Raw genomic sequence first — 23,081 nt, 5'->3', positions numbered from 1 at the left:
TCTACATTCTGTGAAGGGGTCCATGTTTTTCACCTGACTGGCAAAGGGGTCCATGGAACAAAAAAAAGGGTTAAGAACCACGGTTCTAAGGGTTATTTAAGATTTAGGTGCATTCGAATCACCTGGAAATCATGTTAAAATACAGATTCCAGTCAGGTGGTGCTTGAGATTCTGCATTTCTAATAAAGCTCTTGAGTCATACTTTGGGTAGCAAGATAATTTCTTCCAAAGTGTCAGCACAATGACAGGCACCAAGTTTTAAATGGAAAATACCTTTGAATCATGTTCCACTCTCTTTTTTTGCAAGGGCTTTATAAATATTTTAAAGAATAAAGGTTAGAAAAGGTTCTAATAAAAACCTTGATATATTTCATTTTCCTTTCACATCAACAGTGTCCAATAAAACTCAAGAATTTGTCCTTTATTACTTCCTGTTAAAAGGTGAGTTCCCATGTTATTCCATGCTAAGTCCCAAGAGCATAAAGGATTGGCTACTATCTTTTAGGGACCAAGGTCATAACTCATTTCATGACTTGAGAGCAGATGACAAAATTGTGATAAACAGCAGAGAACAAACAAGGTGCAGAGTTTGCTACTGGAACTGAAAAATGTCAAGAACAGATTGACTTTCAAGCCAACAGTTGATAATATTTCCATAAGCATTAAATAAATAAAAGTAGAAACAAATTGTAAAGTCATATTGAAAAAAGTAAAGAAATACATGTATAATAGTTTCAAGCATTTCTAAGGAAAAGCTCCTGACAAAGTACTACAGGAAGTAAGGCACATATATTACATATAATCTTTATGTGCATTCTTTGAGTATATATAAATTCTTAAAGAATATACACACATATACACACTCTCTCCTATCCAAATATAGTCTTCCTCAAGGAAGCATAGGACATTTAACAGCAGTTTGTGTCAGGAGGGAGAAGGCCACAGAGAACGATAATCACTTTTTTTGGTAACTTTCTAATTGTTTGAATTTCCTAAATCCAATACTTTTAAATAGTATGTGTATAATTTTAGAAAATCATATATATATAAATGTTTAAATGATAAAGAGATAGGCAAGGAGAAAAATATTCACCTTTTAAAAAATTTTATAGCTTTTAATGGCTTCAATTTTCTAAATACACATTTACTTTTACAAACTTAGAATTCAGAAGCCCTATGGTTTCCTTTTGTAATCTTTTTTGTTCTAATAAATATTTTTATATTTTATGTGTGTTTACTTTGTTTTAGACACATATAAGCACGCATATATTTAAATCTAGATTCTTCAGCTATGATTCTAATTATCGAATAACTGCCATCTTAGTTCAGCTGTACAAGGGTTCCTATTTATAGAAATAATCTCAATCAATCATTAATATCAACCTGAGAAGGATATATAAGGTGAAAAATTGACATTATATCCTTGCTATCTGGCCCAATGATTAAAATTAAGCTTGTAATCAGAGAAGCTGTAAATCCTAGAAAAGGAGGGAATTAATATTTGAGTTGCTTCTACATGCCAAGGGGTTACATTATTATCCCATTTTACATATAACAAATTAAGTTAGTTTTAAGAAGCTTGCCCAAGGTCACATAGCTAATATTGTTAAGTTTCTTCTAACCATACCGCACAGCACAGACTGCACTTGCCAACCAAACACTGTATCCACATCCATCCATAAGTAACAGCCTGAAAAAAACCTAAAAACTATATGCCTCAAGGTCTTCAAGAAATTCCAAAATTAAAAATTACACATGAAGTTAGAAACCAAGACATAAGTTCACAAGTTATTAATTCTATGTGTTCAGCGAGAAATGGGAAAATTTTTTGACCCATTAGTCCACATTTACTATCAGATGTCCCTGGACTTACTGAAACTCTTAAGTTTTTGCTCTTCAGGTATTCTACTAGTAATGTTCAAACACCATTCTATCACTAATGCCAACACTCCCAGGGCACAAAGAGAGCTGGAAAAACTAAACATCATTACGAGCCAGGATGAAAAAGAGAGGAGGTAGTACTAGAAAGACGTTAACACCTAAAACAACATCTAGGGCTCTGCTCAGAAAGCAGTGACCACTTTCCTTCCCTACCACAAACTGGGTCATGGACCTCAAAGTTGTTTGTTCAAAGACCTGATCAAAGCCTGAACCCCTTCAGCACAGTTTACTTTGAATTAAATACTGGGCTGACCAAAATACTGAGGAGGAAAGGAATTTACCAGATATCTACTTAAAAGAATTTTCTAAGTTTCTGAAATTCCTACTTCCATGAAAAAAATGAGCCTTCAGCTCTTCAAAACAACCTGACTTCTGTAACCAGTTTGTCTACAAAGGCTCTGTTATAAGGTCTCCTCCTCAAGTCACAACCAAAGTTTGTCTTCCCAATTAAGCAAGCTATTAAAGGCCAGCTTATCAAGAAAAGAAAGACAATATTTAATTGGAAAGCAAAGCACCTAAGAGTAAGGGTCAGACACATTTCCCAATTAAAATTGTGACAAGAACTCACAAAATAAAATAGCATCTCCAAAATGCCATCTTGCTTATTTCTCATACAGAAAGGCCACCTCCACCAACTCAAGACCAAACAAAAGGTAAGAAGGGAAAAAAGTGAAAAGTAAGAAAATGCTGCCCGTGTGTGCGTATAAACTGTCCCTGTTGTACATCAGCATATAATCTGGACTCTGTCTGCCCAATTAGTCCTAATTTAGGGGCCACTGGCAAAAATTAAAACCAAAAGCTTTATCTACTGACTGCACAAATAGCAGCAGCTTCTGCCAATCTAAAGCTTCTCTGGCATCAGGCCAAATCCAAAGTATTGTCTGTTAATGACCTCCACTTCTTCTCACCAAAGCTAGCTCACAGCCCTGGGATGGTGCTCTTCTGCAAAGCCCTGGGAACACACCCTTGAAACATCCACCTGTCCTAAATAATTGTATTGGTTTTTTTTTTTTTTAGATTAAAAAATTTAATGTCTAAGGTACTTAAAAAATATCCAACTACTGAAATATAGTACTCTCATTACAGTTACACTATACTTTGATTTTATAATTATTTTGGCTTTTAAATGCTTTAAAGGGATGTAAGACCACATTAGTGAAATACAGTCATTATTTAACTACTTAGTCTCCTAGTTGGAAATAACGGTGAGATTTTGATATTCAATCTATTTCTAGTCCTTCTCTCTGTTCTTAGGCCAAACCCTGATCCAACCTTTAGTTATTTTTCTCTAGTATTCCAAAGTGATTATAACAATAAATACTCTTATAACTACTAAGAACAGATTTTTAAAATATATATATATATATATATAAGCAATTCTACTTCTAGGAATATACCCAAAAGAATTGAAAACAGACTCAAACACTTGTGTTCACCAATGTTCTCAGCAGTATTTTTCTCAATAGTCAAAGGTGAAAGCAACCCAAGTGTCCATCAAAAGATGAATGGATAAACAAAACATGATATATTCATACAACGGAATATTACTGAACCACAAAAAGAATGAAGTTTTGATGTATGATACAATACAGATGAAGCCTGAAAACATCATGTTGAGTGAAATAAGTCAGACACACAAGGACAAATATTTATGATTTCACTCATAAGAATATATTCATAGGGACAGAAAATGCATTAGATGTTATCAGGGGCTAAGGGAACAGGAGAAATGGGGAGTTATTGCTTAACAGGTACACAGTTTCTGTTCTGAGTAATGAAAAAATTGTGGTAATGGTGGTGATGGTGGCACAATATTAAAATGTAACTCATCCCACTGAAATTGTACACATTTAAGAGGTTAAAGTGGGAAATTCTGTCTTGTATATATGCTATCACAATAAAATTTTTAAATACATTAAATATAGCATAGAAACTAAATATACTTTCTATGTATCTTAGCAAGAGATATGAAGGGAAATGTATACCATTCACCACTCAAAAAAGAAAAACAACTGTTCAGCAATATTCAAAAATAAAGCTGGAGGGAAGCGGACTTGGTCCAGTGGTTAGGGCGTCCATCTACGACATGGGAGGTTCACGGTTCAAACCCCAGGCCTCCTTGACCCGTGTGGAGCTGGCCCATGCGCAGTGCTGATGCATGCAAGGAGTGCCTTGCCACGCAGGGGTGTCCCCCACATAGGGGAGCCCCATGCACAAGGAGTGCACCCCGTAAGGAGACCCACGCAGCATGAAAGAAGTTCAGCCTGCCCAGGAATGGTGCCACACACACGGAGAGCTGACACAACAAGATGACGCAACAAAAAAAGAAACAGATTCCCATGCCGCTGACAGCAACAGAAGCAGACAAAGAAGATGCAGCAAATAGACACAGAGAACTGACAACTGGGGTGGGGGGATGGGGAGAGAAATAAATAAATCTTTAAAATAAAATAAAATAAAATAAAGCTGGGGGGGAGTGGATGTGGTTCAAGCAGTTGAGTGCCTTCTTCCCACACAGGAGGTCCCAGCACCTCCTAAAAAAAACCAAGCTTTTCAAAGGACCGTGGATTCTTGCAAGAAATATAAATATATATATTTTTTTACAAAATCATAAGTCCATGGAACTGTGAAAGAGAACTGGCACGTACCAGGTACATCTTCCAGAATGCTCAGATTTTATAAACATGAGTCTAAAATGGGTTTTCCTTTTTAAGGCTTCTTACTAAAGCAACAAGGAAAGCTACGGTCTTTGAGAGAGAATATGAAAAAGATTAATGATGGAAGGTAAGCAAGGCTTTATATGAGGAATTAAGAATAATAAATACAATGTTACAAGGATACCACAGAGAACGAACTACAAAGTTGCAACCTCACAGCCACAGTACAATTTACTAACAAGAAATAACACATTCCCTATTCTATTCCTCCCTTCAGGACCACCCACACCCAATACTGAAGTAATCCTGCCATCACTCACTGGCCTGTAAAATTTAATCACAGGGTAGAGTCAATAGGGTATCAAGAAGGAAAGAACAAGAAAAGTTAGCAACACCCTCACTCCAACCCCAAAATTTTCCTGTGTGTCAGAGAAATGTTGGAAAACAGATGCCAATCCTCTAGTACCAAGGGAAAAGGTCATGTGTAACCATGAACCCCAATCTTTTACTAAACTTGCCCGAGATAAAAGGTCCAGATAGTCCCTTCTACCATACTCCTGTAATAAATATAACAATAAAAGATGTGCTACTCAAGTGATCCAAGGTGGTAAAGGATAAGAAAGAAAAATGAAATACAAAAATACATAATAGAAGTCAAAGTAAAAAAATGTCTAGGCCGAAATCATGGTGATAAAGTGAAGGTAATACAGATGAGCAAAAGAGATGGATAATCACAAAATCATAGTCCACACCATTCCAGCTGTAGGAGATTTCCCCTGGAAAATACAAAGAATCAATCAACAATGACCAAAGGTAATGCATGTCTCTGAATTGGTATCAGTCAAAGCATTTTAGTTTTTGTGTTTTTTCAAATATAGAACATTTACTGTAAATTTAACTGGCATTGAAGAAAATCAGTATAAAAGAAATGGGTAAAACCTAAAATTTTAAAAAATTTTAAAATGCAGACATGGCATATTTGTATAAAACTGCTACCAGCCCTAATCCCCATTCTACTTCCATCAAAAGTATCCAGCCCTCCTGGATTCCTAACACATATAATCTCTATTTCTCTTATACCTTTATGGCATAGTTTTTATTTACATATTTTATCTTCCAAGTAGACTGTACTCTCCTCAAGGGTAGCACCCATGTCTAATACATCTTTCCAAAACTTAGGGCATTCATCCATTCATTTATTCAACAAATATTTACTAAGTACCTAGTATGTCCCAGGCACCATACCACAAAGTGGTACTAAATACATATTGTTTAAACGAATGTTGACCATAAGATAAAAAAGCAAACAAGTTTTAAAATGATCCAAATAGATTCATATATTATAGCTCCACAGGGGAAAGATAGGAAGCTACAAATATTCTAGCTGGAGTTTTAGTATCATGAGATGCATATGTACTACCTGTGTACTGTCATAGCAAGAAAGCTGGCCCGCAGACATCTGATCCTAAATAGCATTTTTTCTGTATGGCTTACCAAGCATAGTAGTATTTCCATAGCAAATTGGTCTCTTAATCCTAAAGAGAAAAGTGGCAATAATGATTTAGTATGCCACTATCTTAACCCAGAATTCCCTGAATAAAACCCATGAGATGGGTCTTTATCAATCCATGACATGGTAAGCTGTTTCAAAAGTTTGATTTGTTCTCTCGTTCATTTACCAAGTGCTTGTTGCCTATCTGGTCCTGTAGGGCCCTGGGTTTTAGAATAATCAAGAATCTCCAGGAACCAGTCAAGAACTCAACCAAAAGTTTAACATAGGTGAGGGGGGAAAAAAGGGAGTGGGGTATTTAATAAAAAAATACCTGAGTTAAAATTCAAATACCAACAATGAAATAATGTGTCATAATATATTTTATTCAAGTTATTTTTGCAATCACTCCCTGTGTCATCTTTAGTGGTGCTTGAAAACCGCCCCTCCCCCCAATTTATTGAGGAACTTCAATTTTAAAAAAATCCCCTAAAAAATCCACCACTCCCACCATACATATTCCGGGGAAATGCACTGAGGACAATTTAAAATTCAATTTTGTTTTCGTCTCTTTTTTAAGGAATAGATCCAGATAGGAGGGCAGGAAAAGGCAGAACAAAAACTGAAAACTAGTATGTGTCTTCAAATCAGATAACTGCAGGCTCTTGGATTCGCGGATGTGACAATTTAAAAGTAGTTGAAGGTGTTCAAAACTATGGGTGGAAACACTACCTGCAACTCTGACAGGACTCTCCGGACTCTGGGTCTTATACTCAGAAGTCCAGGAGGGACGGCGCCTTCCTCAATGAGAGTTGCTACAAGCGATCAATAAAAAAGCATTAGAAGAATGAATGAACACACCTTTACCTGGTTTTCTTTTACAAGGCTATAGAGCGTGCTTTTAGGGCCCAGGGACCCTGTCCAAGGCTATACCCTAGAGAAAAGACTGAGAGGCGGGACTTCTCCCTTTAACCCAAACCCAGAGCAAAAGAAGGAAGGAACTACTGGAGCCCTTAGGAGGGATGGGGGAGGCAAGGAGGAATGGGAGGGTCGGCAGGATGGAACCCAAATAGCCCTTCTCCCTTACAAAGCTGAAGTCGAGCCCCTGCCCCTGTCCCCTGCCCCTGCCTCCTGCCTCCCTCACCTGATCACAGAGATGAGCAGCCCCGAGGGGTCTTTGCTTTTGCTGACAGTGCTTCTGTATTTCCCACCAGCTGCTTCTGCCGCCATCTTAGTACGGGGGTAGAGAGGTAGAACCTATGAACTGGAAGGGACCAAAGCATTCGTAAACTCTGTATTTGACCTCGCCGGAATATCCACCAATGAGATAAGAGAAATCCCTAGGCCCGGAACTGGGGAAACCAATAGCTGACGGAGGAGGCGGGACTGAGGCCGTAAATTTCGGTTGCACGTCATGCGTATTCTCTCTAAGCTCTCTGGGAATTGTAGTTTTCCTGTCGCTGTTCCTGGGAGCACAGGAAAATTAAACCAATGGCAACTTTGTAAAGTATCTTCATTTATATTTATTTCGACCACTTTTTTTGTTTGTTTTTCTAGTTCACTTGTTTTTAGGTTTTAATTATTCAAGTGTATCTAGTCATTCTAAAGTGTGCATGGGGTTGGGGGATAGGATTGAGGGAAATGGGGAAGGGGGTTGTATTTAAATGAGTGTAGAGGAGGAGTGTATGCCTGTTGCCTGTGTATAAAGTTTGTGTTCAGTGGCAATTTACTTTAAACACATGTGGTTTTAAGAGTCCAATAAATTACGAAATTAAATAGACACAGGAGTGTTTTTCTTTACTATTCTCTAAAACTAAATATTCCGTTCTATATTTTTTATACGTTCAATTTTTTCCAATGTCCCCAGTTTCAGATAAAAGAATATATAAGCAGGATCACGCAAATAATTATTGGTAAAGAAAAGACAGTATAACTCAAAAACAAAACTGCCCAGATTGCAGATTCCTTTTCTTCTCAAGTTAAAAGAAATGTAGGTATTAAAATGTATATTGGTTATTTATTAATTTTTTTACTGGTAAGTTTTACAATCGATCCTCAGCTACCTTGTTGCCAGGTACAATTTGTATGGAAAGGACCTGAAGGAGAAAGCTGACATGGATGTGTATGTTGAGGGCACACTGGACTTAACAATGATGATCAATCACAGTGGTCCGTTCATACCACCTGAGAAAAAAGAGGAGAATCTTGCTTCAATTGTGAAAAACCCCCTTACTTCCCCACCTTTGAAAAGATTTTGAAGGACTATAGAGATGATTTTCTTAACAAATTCAGCTGGATGGACATACAGATAGAAACTATTTTGATGTTGGAAAAACTCAGTGCTTCTATTCTGACTTCCATCTGCAGAAGGCATTTAATACAAGAATCAACAACATTCCTACAATGAAGAAGCTCCTGCAGAATGGAAGTCAGAGAAAGCAGTCCTGATAGCCACTATGTTGAAGTTGCTAGGCACATTTTGTTATAATGACCAGGAGATCTTACAATGTCAAGAGTAATGATCCAATTGCACCATCTGCACATACTATTTGAAAGCAAACAGTAGATTACAGGAGTAGAGCATCTTTAAAAAAAATTTTTTTTTTAAAAAACCAGATGCCATCAATGGCAAATAGCAATTAAATGCAATATAAGGAGTGGATGTGGCTCCAGTAGTTGGGCACCCGCCCCTCACATGGGAGGTCCTGAGTCTGTTTCCCCGATGCCTCCTAAAGGAGATGAGCTGGCAATGAACAGAAGAGGAGGGAACCATATCATGGTGAGTGCGGGGAATAAAATAAAATAAAATAAAAAAATAAATGTAGTATAAAATTTTAAAGGGAAGCAGATTTGGCTCAACTGACAGAGCATCTACCTACCACACAGGAGGTGCAGGGTTCAAGCCCAGTGCCTCATCCGTATGGTGAACTGGCCCACATGCAGTGCTAATGCATGCAAGGAGTGCTGTGCCATGTAGGGGTGTTCCCCACATAGGGGAGCCCCATGCGCAAGGAATGCACCCCTCAAGGAGAGCCGCTCCGTGCAAAAAAAGCACAGCCTGCCCACAAGTGGCACCGCACATATGGAGAGCTGACACAGCAAGGTCATTCAACAAAAAGACACAGATTCCTGGTGTCACTGACAAAGAATGGAAGTGGACAAAGAAAAACACACAGCAAATGGACACAAAGAGCAGACAATGGGGGGGAGGGGGAGGGAGAAGGGGAGAGAAATAAATATTAAAATAAACATTTAAAAAATTTTTTAATTTCTTTAAATATTTAAAAAGGAATCAAGTTCTGATACTTAATACAACATGGATGAACCTTGAAGAAAACATCATCTTGAGTGAAATAAGCCAAAGAAGGACAAATATAGTATTATCTCACTTATATGAGATAACTAGAATATGCAAATTCATAGAGACAGAAAGTAGATTACCAAGAGTGGAGATGGAGGAAAGGAAAATGAGGAGTTATTGCTTATTGGATACAGAGTTTCTGTTTGGGGTAATGAAAATTTTTGTTAATGGGTACTGGTTATGGTTGCACAACATTGTGAATGTAATGAATACTACTGAATTCTATATTTGAAAGTGGTTAAAATGAGAAATTTTGTGTTTTATATATGGTAACACAATAAAAATAATTTTAAAAAAGAATGCAGGCTGGGGGGAATCATATGACCGTCTCAACTGATGCAAAAAAAAGCATTTGACATAATCTAACAGCCTTTATGATTAAAAAACACTCAACAAATTAGGAAGAGAAAGGAACTTCTTCAAGATGATAAAGGACGTTTATGAAAAACTCACAGCTAACATCATACTCAAAAATGAAACATAGAAAGCTTTCCTCCTAAGATCAAAAACAAGACTAGTATGCCCATTTTCACTACATCTATTCAACATTATAGTGGAAGCTCTAGCCAGATAAATAAGTAGATAGATAGATAGATAGATAGAAAGATAGATAGATACAGAGATACAGAGATACAGAGATAAAGAGATAGCATTCGAAATGGGAAGAAACTATCTTTATTGGGAAGTGGACTTGGCCCAGTGGTTAGGGCATCCATCTACCACATGGGAGGTCCGCGGTTCAAACCCCGGCCTCCTTGACCCGTGTGGAGCTGGCCCATGCGCAGTGCTGATGCGTGCAAGGAATGCCGTGCCACACAGTGGTGTCCCCCGTGTAGGGAAGCCTCACACGCAAGGAGTGCCCCCCGTAAGGAGAGCCACCCAGCACGAAAGAAAGTGCAGCCTGCCCAAGAATGGTGCCACACACACGGAGAGCTGACACAAGATTATGCAACAAAAAGAAACAGATTCCCATGCCGCTGTCAACAACAGAAGCAAACCAAGAAGAAGATGCAGCAAATAGACACAGAGAACAGACAACCAGGGTGAAGGGGGGGTGGGGGAAGAGGGGGAGATGGGGCAGGGGGAGGGGGGAGAGAGAGAGAGAGAAATTTAAAAATCTTAAAAAAAAAAGAAACTATCTTTATTCACAAATGACATCATCATATATATGCAAAATCCCAAAGAATCCACACAAACAAATTTAGAGTTAAAAAATAAATTCAGCAAAGTCGCAGGACACAAGACAATCATAGAAAAATTAGTTGTATTTCTATAAACTAGCAATGAGCCACCCAAAAAGGAAATTAAGGGAACAATCCCATTTGCAGTAGCATCCATAATAATAAAAACCTAGAAATAAATTCAACCAAGGCGATGTAAAACTTATTCTCTGAAATTAAAAAAGATTGCTTTACTATTACTACTACTAATAAAGACCTAATTAATGGAAGCAGTTGACATGTCCATTGATTAAAAGACTTAACATGGTTAAGATGACAATACTCATCTATTAATAGTCAATGAAGCCCTATCAGAATCTCAATGGCCTTTTTAATAGAAATGGAAAACCAATCCTAAAGTTCATGTGGAATTGAAAGGGACCCTGAATAGTCAAAATAATCTTGAAAAAGAAGTAAGGTGGAAGACTCACACCTCATCAAACTTCAAAACTTACTACAATGTGACAGTAATCAAAACTGTGTAGTACTGGCATAAGAATAGTTATATAAATCAATGGAACAGAATTGAGAGACCAAAAATAGACCCATCTATAGCCAGTTGATTTTTAGCAAAGGTGCAATGTACATTTAATGGAGAAAGAACAGTCTCTTCAACAAATGAGGTTAGGAAAACTGGATATTCACATGCAAAAGCATACCCCACACTATATATAAAAAATTTGCAAAAATTAATCAAAGACCTAAATGTAAGAGCTAAAACTATAAATCTCTTAAAAGAAAATATGGAGGTAAATCTTCATGAACTTAGGTTTGGCTATCAATTCTTACATATAATGCCAATAGCACAAGCAACAAGAGAAAAAATAGATACTTTGGAATTCATCAAAATTTAAAATTTTGCTCATCAAAGGATACTATTAAGAAAGTGAAAAGATGACCCACAAAATGGCAGAAAATATTTGAAAATCATATATTTGACAAGGGTCTAGAATCCAGAATATAATAGAGAACTCTTACAACTCAAAAACAAAACAAAAAAACAAAAACAAAAACCAATTTTAAAGTGGGCAAAGGACATGAATAGACATTTCTCCAAAGAAGATAAACAAATGGCCAACAAGTACATGAAAAGATGATCTATATCATTAGTCATTAGGGAAATGTAATCAACACCACAATGAGATACCCACTAGGATGGATAGAATTTTAAAAAATGGAAAATAGCAACTGTTGACAAGAATATGGAGAAATAGGAACTGGTATACATCGCTGGTGGGAATGTAAAATGGCTCAGCCCCTGTGGAAAACACTTTGGTAGTTCCTTAATAAATTAAACATAGAATTATCATTTGACCCAAGAATTCCACTCATAGGTTTATACCTATTTCAAAATAATTGAAAACAGGTGCTCAAACAAAAAAAATTCACACAAATGTTCATAGTAGCACTATTTACATGGCAAAAAGGTAGAAAAAACCTAAATATCCATCAACAGGTGAATAAATAAACAAAATGTAGTATATACTTAAAATGGAATATTTTTGGCCATAAAAAAGAATGAAGTTCTGATACAGGCAACAACATGGATAAACATTGAAAACATTATGCTGAGTAAAAGAAGTTAGACACGAAGGCCACTTATGCATGGTTTCATTTGTATTAAATATCCAGAAAAAGTAAATTCATAGGGCATAATACATAATACATAAAGCAAACTGGTAGCTGCCAGAATCTGGGGAGAGGGAGCAATGGGATGTGACAGCTTACTGGATACAGGGTATCTATTTGGGTTGATGAAAATGTTCTGAAATTAGACAGCAGTGATTGTTACACAATAGTGTAAATTACTAAATGCAACTGAATTGTACCCTTCAAACCACTTTAAAATGGCTAAAATGGTATTTTATTTTACATTGATTTTTATCGTGTATACCCCCAACGTAATGAAGTATGGATACATGCTACAACATGGATGAACTTGAAAACATTATGCTAAGTGAAAGAAGCCAGATACAAAAGGCCACAGACTGAGTGATTCCATTTACAGAAAATATCCAGAATAGTCAAATCCATAGAAACAGAAAGGGGATTAGTGGTGCCAGGGGCTGTCAGAAGGGGGAAATCAAGAATGACTGCTTATTGGATATTTCATCACCTTTTAGGGTGATTAAAAATTTTCTGGAAGTAGATAAGGTACTGGTTGTACAATTGTGCAAATTACTAAATGTCGTTTAATTGTACACCTCAAAATGGTTAAAATGAGAAATTTTATGTCATGTGTATTTTACCACAATTTTTAAAAAAAAGAATTTGCAGGCTATTCAGGAGGATTGCTTAGATTCAATGCCGGTTTTCCACTTACAGGGTGGGTTATCCTTTTTTAAAAAGATTTATTTATTTATTTAATCCCCCCCCCGTTTGTCTGTTCTCTGTGTCTATTTGCTGCATCTTGTTTCTTTGTCCGCTTCTGTTGTCGTTGTCATCAGCGGCACGGGAAGTGTGGGCGGCGCCATTCCTGGGCAGGCTGCACTTTCTTTCGTGCTGGGCGGCTCTCCTTACGGGTGCACTCCTTGCGCGTGGGGCTCCCCTTTGCGGGGGACACCCCTGCGTGGCAGGGCACTCCTCGTGCGCATCAGCACTGCGCATGGGCCAGCTCCACACGGGTCAAGGAGGCCGGGGTTTGAATCGCGGACCTCCCATGTGGTAGACGGGCGCCCTAACCACTGGGCCAAGTCCGTTTCCCTCCAAGGCAAGTTTAACCTTTCTGTGCCTCATTTCCTTATCTATAAAGCAGCTGACAATACTACTTACTTTCGAGTGTTGTTATCAAAATAAGTGAGATATGCATGATCAGCATGTGGTAACTATTGGCTATTATACTAGAGAATGGTACTATTTTCATCTAAAACACATCTATGTGAACATTATAGAGTTGTTTTTGAGCAGCAATAAAAGGAATACTTCTTCATTTTCTCTTTGAACTTTTTGGTGTATTCCAAATGTTCTATTAATAGGTGTTGCTTTATAAATAAAAATAAAAAATACTTCTTTTAGAAAAGGAAGAATTGGACAGGAGTCAAAATTGATGACCTGCTTTTATCACAAACTGGAAATGCAGTTATGTGATAATTAAATCAACATAGTCAAATTAAATCTTCATTCGTAGACTCTGTTCTTGCTTCTCTATTCCACTTCTTTTATCCACCACTCCAGGAAATTCCTGTGCATTGTGCTTTTCATCTTTAGGTGACACATACTTTTGTTTGTTTGTTTTTTGAGGTACTGGGTGCTGGGGATTGAACCCAGGAACCTCTTATGTGGGAATTTGCCACTCAACCACTGAACCACATCAGCTCCCCTGAGTTGGCTTTTTTGTTTGTTTCGCTTGTTGTGTGTTTTGTTTTTTTTAGGAGGCACCTGGAACCAAACCTGGGGCCTCGCATATTGGAGGAAGGCGCTCAACCACTGAGCCACATTTGTTCCCTCACACAAACTTTTTAATGTTGCTTCTAATATAGGTGACCTTCTGAACTAACTCCAACCCTTTACTAGACTAGACAATGAAAAAATTAAATTGAGAGTAGGCTTAGTAGGTCTGCCCATTTGTGACCTTTAGCTTTCAACACAGACTTGTAAATTTACCAGATTACCTGTAACCAACTAAAGTTTTTGAACACCTAAGAAATTAATTAAATAGTTCTCTCCATAGAGGGGCTGTCATGTTATTCAAAGCATCAAAGAAAATTAAAAATGACCATAAGCCACAGCATCTACTCAATACCCAAAAAATAAGAGCATAAATGCTCCAGATGTTTCCATGAGAAATTACCAAGGAAGGCCAAGATGACTACTGACATCTTTATCAAATATGTGGGATTTAATTAAGCTGGACAAAAGGGCAAAAAAAGAGAAGAAGAAGAAGAGGAGAAAGAGACTTAAACATCTGCAGAAGACAGGAAAGACCTTCTAGACAAGATAAGGTGCAGAGTGAAAGCATGTATGCACATCCTATGTTCATGGGAATAGTTTGGCTACAACAAAGAGTTCATGGGGAAAAAATAGTGTCCTAAGGTGAAGAGATACATAGAGATTAGCTGAGAAAGGACCTTGAATCCCACGACCAAGGATTTAATGTATTTGTGCAGTGAGGGTGGGAAATAGTATACATGCAGGTCTTGTTTTACACCGTATTATCTATTGTTTTGTAAACCAGGGCAGACTGTTTCTTATTATTACATTTGTAAATATACCCAGGGGCTCTTAAAGCCACGGGAACATCCAATTAAAGTAAAATGCTTTGACCTCTTTGGATGAGAGGCTCTATATAAATCCAAGGTATTGATATTCTTATTACTGTGGGTAAATGAAATGTGTGAGTGAGGCTAGTTCAGCAGCAGAATGGCTTTCCAGAGATTCATAAACAATGTCCAAGCCTAGGTGCAGGACACCCAATACAGATGCAGGGGATTTTAAAAAGTGTCTCATAATATCAACTATGTTGGCAATTTTCTTGGAAAGGGGCCATTCATGCCCCATCAATGTTGCCTGCTTACAAAATTTGGTTCCACTAAGATATAAAAATGTTTTTAGGCATGGCTGAAGTAGTCAAGGCACTGAAGGAAAAAGACTTGGGGAAAAAAAAAAGCTGTTGTTATTTGGGCTTCAAATTTCTTATCGGTTTTATAATTACTTTAGTAAAAATAAATTTTACTTATATAAGATTAATTCAAGACATGAACACAGTCTATTCTCTTTAGGGGGGAAATTTTCTAAGCAGATCACAATCGGCTGTACCTGCCAATTGCTCATTTTGTTGCCCATATACTCAGTACCTGGATCAGACTGTTTTGTCTGATCAGGGAATTGTGGTTTCATCTTAGTGTTCCATTTGAGTTTCTTTTTTTTTTTTAAAGATCTATTTTTATTTATTTAATTCCCCTCCCCTCCCCCGGTTGTCTGTTTTCTGTGTCTTTTTGCTGTGTCTTGTTTCTTTGTCCGCTTCTATTGTCGTCAGCGGCACGGGAAGTGTGGGCGGCGCCATTCCTGGGCAGGCTGCTCCCTCCTTCCCGCTGGGCGGCTTTCCTCACGGGCGCACTCCTTGCGCGTGGGGCTCCCATACGCGGGGGACACCCCTGCGTGGCAGGGCACTCCTTGCGCGCATCAGCACTGCGCTTGGGCCAGCTCCACACGGGTCAAGGAGGCCCGGGGCTTGAACCGCAGACCTCCCATATGGTAGACCGACGCCCTAACCACTGGGCCAAAGTCCGTTTCCCCATTTGAGTTTCTTAATGTTTAAGGGGTTGACCACAAACAGTCTTTTCAATAATAAAAGGTAACCGTCTTGATAGGGGAGTGCCCTTCTTCTGTGTGGGCCAGCCTGACTGCTGGTTAGCTAAGGAAAAAACATTTGGAACTGTCCTCCAGTCTCTCTCCCAGATCCATCATTCGGCAAACACCAAATGTATAAAATGTTCCAGTCACCTTTTATAGGCAAATACCTCCTGGGCACCCACCCAACAGTTCAATCTGATCCATTCTACCCCCACTATTTTCTCATGGTGTTATCTGTTTCAGAAAATGGCTCAAGAATCTATTGAGATGCCCAGATTAGGCTCCTTTGGGTCATATTTTAATTGGTCACCAACTTCTATCAATTTGACTTGTTAATGTTTCTTAAATCCATTCCCTTCTCTGCACTCCCATCCCCATTGCCTTCGCCAGGTCCTCATCAGCTCATCTCTCAACTATTGCTGTAGTTTCCCAGTTGTTACCCTGTTCTCTTTTGCCATTCTCACTCCAATCACCCCTTCTTCCTGAACTATTCTAAAGGATGAATCTGATCCTTTCACCCTTCCTTTATGAACATCCAGGGACTCCATCACCCATAGCAGGGTTTTTCAAACTATTTACTAGAGAACCAGCTCCAAACTCTCTTTCCAGCTCCTTCATTAACCATACTCCCTAGCCACCCCCCACACACCAGATGCTTTTATTTCCCTTTTTTCCTACATACTTGCTAAAGTGTCCTCAAACCTCAGGTTCTTCATCTTTTAACATGAAGCTACCTATCTTCAGAGTTGTTGTGAGGCTTGGAGATAATGTGATAAGGATGTAAGACTCTCAGCATAGGGTTATTCTCTATGTTTTTAGCACTTTGTTTTGTTCCCACCCCACCCCATTCATTCTTGGCTGCCACAATCAGACAGACGGAAAGCACAAGAATCTTTCATCTCGCATCTGTACTAGAAACCTTAGAGGCAGACATTAACTGTTCACGTCTATCAAGTAGATGCATCAGCATAGGATTATTTTTAAGAAAATTTCTTCCTATTCATCTGGTAAAAATTCTGCTTACTCTTCAAGGCCAAAAATCAGTGGCTTATCTAAGCATTCACACATAACATGGCTCCTTAATTTTTTATTAGTAGCACTTAGCACAGATAATGTGGTACTAATTTTGTCTAAAACACTTATGGTTTTAGAAGAGGTAAGAGCATTGCCTTGCTCAATTTATAAACTTGAATGCAATATCATTACCAAATTCATTTTCATACCTTCGGAGCCTCCTGTAGAGCAGGATTCTCAGTAAATGTTTATTGAATCGAAGCATCTTTAGATATTCGTTTACTATAAGTTGGGACCAAGACAGAACATTGCAAAAATACTTGACTTTTAAGGAAAATTACATAAAAGAGGCTGATATAAGGAAGTAAAGTCATCAAACTAATGTTAAATGATTTAAACAAAGAATTCCCTTTAGCAATTTAAAAAAGACTTAATGATTTAGATGAATTAACTCTAACTTAAATTCCCTTTTGGGAACAATAACCAAAAAAAAAAAAAGAATCATTTCTTATTGGTTTACAGATTATAAACTTGTCTTGAACTTAAAATTAGGAGAAACATTAAAACAGAATCAGCAACATAATTTCATATCTGAAATTTCTCATGCTCTCTGGAATAAAATCTTCTAATGTATTATATTTTAAATTTTCACATATGTAAGTAAAACTCTAAATAATACAAATATTGATGTGCTGTCCTATAAAAACTTACAGATGCTTCTTGTGAAGTGAAATTTAAAAATCCAACATACAAAAGCTTTTGAACTTTTGTTTTTATTTAAATACTTATTTTATTTTATTTCACTCCCCTTCCCCTCCCCCCCGGTTGTCTGCTCTCTATGTCCATTCGCTGTGTGTTCTTCTGTGACTGCTTCTATCCTTATCAGCAGCACCAGAAATCTGTGTTTCTTTTTTGTTGCATCATCTTGTTGTGTCAGCTCTCCGTGTGTGCGCCATTCTTGGGCAGGCTGCACTTTCTTTCGTGCAGGACGGCTCTCCTTACAGCATGCACTCCTTGTGCGTGGGGCTCCCCTACACGGGGGACACCCCTGTGTGGCACAGCACTCCTTGGGTAGCACATCAACACTGCACATGGGCCACATGGGTCAAGGGGGCCCGGGGTTAGAACTGCGGACCTCCCATGTGGTAGGCAGATGCCCTATCCATTGGGCCAAGTCCACTTCCCTGATGCTTATTTTTGTACTTAATTGACTCATCAGTAATTAAAAAAAAAAAAAAATCCTCATACCAGACAGTGAAATACTGGATTTGGCAATTCTAAGGTGTGACATACTGGCATCTCATGAGGTTCAACCACCCTGAAATGGCACCTCCCATTGCAAAAGCACTAGCTATGACAGGGTGACCGCCATTTATCTTCATCTCTCCTGGAAGGATCTTTGATCATCCACAGAGTTCATTTAATTTTTTATGACAATACCCTCTGGATATCCAGAGGTTGGGAAGGCACTCAGAGAAACTGTTTCACTAATGAGATCACTTATCCTGTGTGGATCTGTAGATTAGGACCAGAGTCATCAGACCCAAGATCCCTCCTTCAGCAATGAGGGCTAAGTCTTCTGGTTCCCTTGGAACCGAGGACAGACACTGGAAAAAAAGAGAGAAAAAACGAAAGAGAAAGGGCATGAAATAAAAATCAAGTGAAATACCAGAAAGGAGTCAGAGGGAATCAGACAGACAGAGAATTAAAGGTAATTACAGCAAGAAGAGGTCAACACCACTGATTCTCCAGGTTGTCATTTACTGCTCCATGCCATGGACCATAGAGCTTCTGCCTCTATTTTTTCAAGTAACATTTAAAATATATATTACGGAAATAATTTTTATTGCAAAATAAATACAGAGCAGCAAAATGAATAAAATAAAGAATCACCCCTAATCCTACCCCAGATTTAATTACATATACGCAATACATAGTATCTTATTATTTGCTTTATTTTAAACACTAAAAATAAATATATTTCTCTCTGGTTACATAATCTACTTATACTAATATTTTTAATGAATCAAGAGTATAGCATTGAATAGATACACAATTATTTAACCAACCTCCTACTGTTGGACATTTGAGTATTGTGCAGTTTTTGTGCTTTTTTCCAATGGTAGAAACAATACTACAATGCACAGCCATTGGACAGATAAATTTTTTTTTTAAGATTTATTTATTTATTTAATTCCCCCCCTCCCCCGGTTGTCTGTTCTCTGTGTCTGTTTGCTGCGTCTTGTTTCTTTGTCCGCTTCTGTTGTCGTCAGCAGCACGGGAAGTGTGGGCGGCGCCATTCCTGGGCAGGCTGCACTTTCTTTCACGCTGGGCGGCTCTCCTTACGGGGCGCACTCCTTGCGCGTGGGGCTCCCCTACGCGGGGGACACCCCTGCGTGGCACAGCACTCCTTGCACGCATCAGCACTGCGCATGGGCCAGCTCCATACGGGTCAAGGAGGCCCGGGGTTTGAACCGCGGACCTCTCATGTGGTAGACGGACACCCTAACCACTGGGCCAAGTCTGTTTCCCTGGACAGATAATTTTGAGTTGAATTATTTGGAGATTGAATCACGTCCCGCACAAAAGGCACATTCAGGTCCCAAATCCTAGTCCTGTGGGTGTGAACCCATTTGTAACCAGGACTTTGGTTCTCCAACTGAATGACAGTGGGTCTTAATCCAATATGACTGAAGTCTTTCCATGCAAAAGAAATTGTACATGGAAGCGGCCAGGTGGAGCAGTCAGAAGATGGAGATCAACAGAACCAGAAAGAGAAAGGAGAAGACACCACATGGTGGTGTCTTGGGCCAAGGGCCAAAGATGACCTGCAGCCAGACTCAGAATGCCATAATCTTTGAGGAGAAAGCTGCGTCTTGTTGACGCCTGATCTGAAATTTCTCCTAGCCTCAAAACCTTGAGCCTTCATTTAAGCCAACCCAATGTTTGGTTGTTTTGCCTTTTTTTTTTTTTTTTCTCAGTAGATAGGAAGCTAAGGCAAATGGGTTTAGCAGGCTGATGGGTGAAAAACAGCTATCTCTGAGGTTAAATTCATTTAGCTCCCAAAGACCAACTTGCTTCTATTAGTCCTGCTTCATAGAAATGCTTGTAAAAATAGGCACTGTGTGTGTGAAAGGGGTGATAGCACATTAAGATTTATTTATATTATATATATATATTTTCCAGCAGAAATATGGGCACACGTGCATCAAGAAATATGTACAAAAATATTCGTAGCAGTAGTATTTATAATACCCCCAAATTGGACATTACCACACAAATGTCCTATGACAGGAGAATGCATAAACAGTGCCATAGTCATACAATAGTGTGCCTGAGAGCAATAAAAAGGAAACCAACTTCAGCTACACACAACAAAATAATGCAGACTATATAATTCCATCTACACAAAGTTTAAAAACAAACAAAATAAACCATACTGCTATAAGCAAAGAGAGTGACTGTTTTCTAGGTAAGAGGGAGTGGGTAGCAATTGGGGAAGGCATAAGGGGTTTTCTGGGAGTATTGGAATGTTCTTTTTCTTGATTTGGGTGGAAATTACATAGATACTAATTTCGCTTTATGTTTTGTTCACTTTACTGAAGTTCTATATATGTAATATAAACATATACATTCTGAATATAAATACTTATATATGCATTATATGCCCTTGAAAGAATACAAGAAGCTGATAACATGACAATGTTGGTTGTGACCCTGTAGGGATCTGGGTGGTTGAGGAGTGGGCATGTATTTTAGAAATTTTTATATATGAAAATATATTATTTGTTCAAAAATAATAATTTAAATAAATTACTATAACAAGTTATACCCAGCACAACATACATTGTCTGGCAGACCTTAACAGTTATACTATTCCTCCTTTCACTTTTATTTAAATGTGTTTTAGTTTTGTAACATAACTTGCATTGCACTTTGCTCACATTTATGTTCTACTAAGGGGATGATAGCATGGTGATTATTAGCATCTGTTTTAGAAATTCAATGGCATTGCATTCTTTTCCTTTTCTATCATTTCCTTCCTTCTTCATCATGCTCTGTCCATTTTTCACTTCGATTCACAAAAATATTTGCTTTCTGTTCTAATATTTCATTGGGACTTCTGACACAGTTTCTCAGAGTTCCTATACAAAATGCCATCACTTTTACACATCCTCAAACTCTTAAATTTTAATTAAATTATTGCAAATATCAAAAATTTTTTAAAAATAATTACTCAGAGGCACTTGTATGCAGTGAATTAAGTGCAAAATAGCTAGCATTTGTTTAACTTTGCACGTTTGTGAAATTTCGACACTTAATTTTAAAAGTATTAAGTAAATAAATACTCAGATATGCACAAAATTCTTAAGGAACAGTCACTAGCACCTGTTCACTATTCAGTGCCAACATTTATAAATTAATAAATACGGTTCTCATTTAAGCCCTGAATGGTGGGTTCTATGACTGGAGTGACTGCATGCAAATATGCTCTGCTGCACTTTATAAATAAGATTTTTATATCTAATAGAATTATATGCATGTAATAAAAAGCAAACTGAGGAGAATTATGGGAATGAGAAACAGAGAAACCTAACATCTTACCAGTAACTTTAATTCCACATCTATTGGTTAACTTGATGAAATATCAGACGTCCTAAAATCTTTTTTTAAAGCAATAATCCCAATTAACAGATGGGAAAACTAAAATGGCACATTAATTTGGAATGTGTCTGTCCAAGGTCTGCATTCTTTTAATCCAGGGACGGATGTTTTAAAAGGTTAAGAATGCAAGGTGGTGGTGGTGGGTGGTGTAAGGGAATCCTGTCTTTTATGTATGACTGTTTTGTAAACTCACAACAAACTCACAACATTTTTTCCTTAGGTGTCTTAATTGTATTGCAGTCATATTGGACAATGTCCTTCTCTTTAGGAAATGTGTGCTAAAATATTTATGGGTGAAACATCAGAATTTCTGCTTATTTTCAAACAATTAAAAATAAGGATATATATATAAATAGATAAAGCAAATGTGAACACATATTAACAATTAGTAAATATAGGTGAAGGTATACAGGTTTACATTGCCTGTTCTTTCAACTTTTCTGTAGGTTTGAAAATTGCAAAGATAAGATGCTAGAGGAAAAGAGAAAAATATAGATGGTGTGAAAGTACACTTATTGGGGCTTTAATGCACACACAGCAACGAACCAGGCATGGAAAAATTAAGGCAATGCAGAAGTGTTGCCTGCCCTGTAGAAACACACCAAGTTCGCAATAATACAATAACAATTGCGGTCCCAGATTACATCACATGGGAAATTTGATATTCCTACGTGGTTTTAGAAATGAAATCCCTAAACAATTACACCTTGAGCCACTGGCACAGAAGGGAGGAAGGTGTTTAACGGCGTTACCCAGACAGCGCAGGGTGTAGCTCAAAGCAAGTTCTTTCAAGTACAGCTGACAAGCAGGAGGTCATTCTTTCACCAATGGGAGAATTAAACAGTTCTGGGATTGCCACCTCAGAAAGAACCTGGATTGTGCCAAAGCAGCCAAAGAGACTAAAGAACAGTGTCCTCTGAGGAGAATGAGAGAGGAGCTGTAGCACCATGAAGACATTTTTGTTAACAAGTAGAGCAAGCAAGTAATCTCTAGAAAAATGGTAGACAGGCAAACCTTCTGTAGAAAACATACAGTAAAGATTGAGTGCCTAAAAGTGGTCCTTGACAGGCAAATGCATCTGCATTTGTGGCAAGAAAAACATGAAACACATAAGAGAGGACACCAACTAGACCAGAACCATTCTCTTCCATATCAGGGCCTTAGTAGACACATTGTATGGTATTTTTAATATAAGTGCCTGGAGTAAAATATGCTGTCTTCCTTATAGAGAGTGCATTTGGTCTTTCCCAACATCTGTGTTATCATTTGGATACCTGGACCTGAAGGACTCATGTCACCGCTAAGTCAGGGTTCTCCTACCTGAGCAGGCAAGCAAAAGGGAAGTGAACCCTTCACAGAATCTGGCCTCAACAACCTTTCTGTCTGTGTGCAGATGTTACATTAACATGATGGTTACCTGTAGTAATTGCTAAAGGAACTTT

The 23,081-nt window shown here is 38.0% G+C and overlaps 1 protein-coding gene across 1 annotated transcript in view; it reads right to left on the bottom strand.

Moving 5' to 3' along the window:
* EXOC4 (exocyst complex component 4) overlaps positions 1–7,396 on the bottom strand; it is a 909,491-nt gene extending 902,095 nt beyond the window's left edge. Inside the window, exon 1 of the mRNA XM_058297373.2 lies at positions 7,232–7,396. Within this exon, the coding sequence (XP_058153356.1) occupies positions 7,232–7,317 (86 nt within the window). The 5' untranslated portion in view covers positions 7,318–7,396. The remainder of the gene's footprint in view (positions 1–7,231) is intronic.
* Between the last annotated feature and the right edge of the window lie 15,685 nt (positions 7,397–23,081).

The sequence above is a fragment of the Dasypus novemcinctus genome, chromosome 5, assembly GCF_030445035.2.
Source record: "Dasypus novemcinctus isolate mDasNov1 chromosome 5, mDasNov1.1.hap2, whole genome shotgun sequence".
Lineage (NCBI taxonomy): Eukaryota > Metazoa > Chordata > Mammalia > Cingulata > Dasypodidae > Dasypus > Dasypus novemcinctus.
The sequence above is the reverse complement of the archived record's forward strand: the minus strand, read 5'-3'. Positions and strand labels throughout refer to the sequence as shown.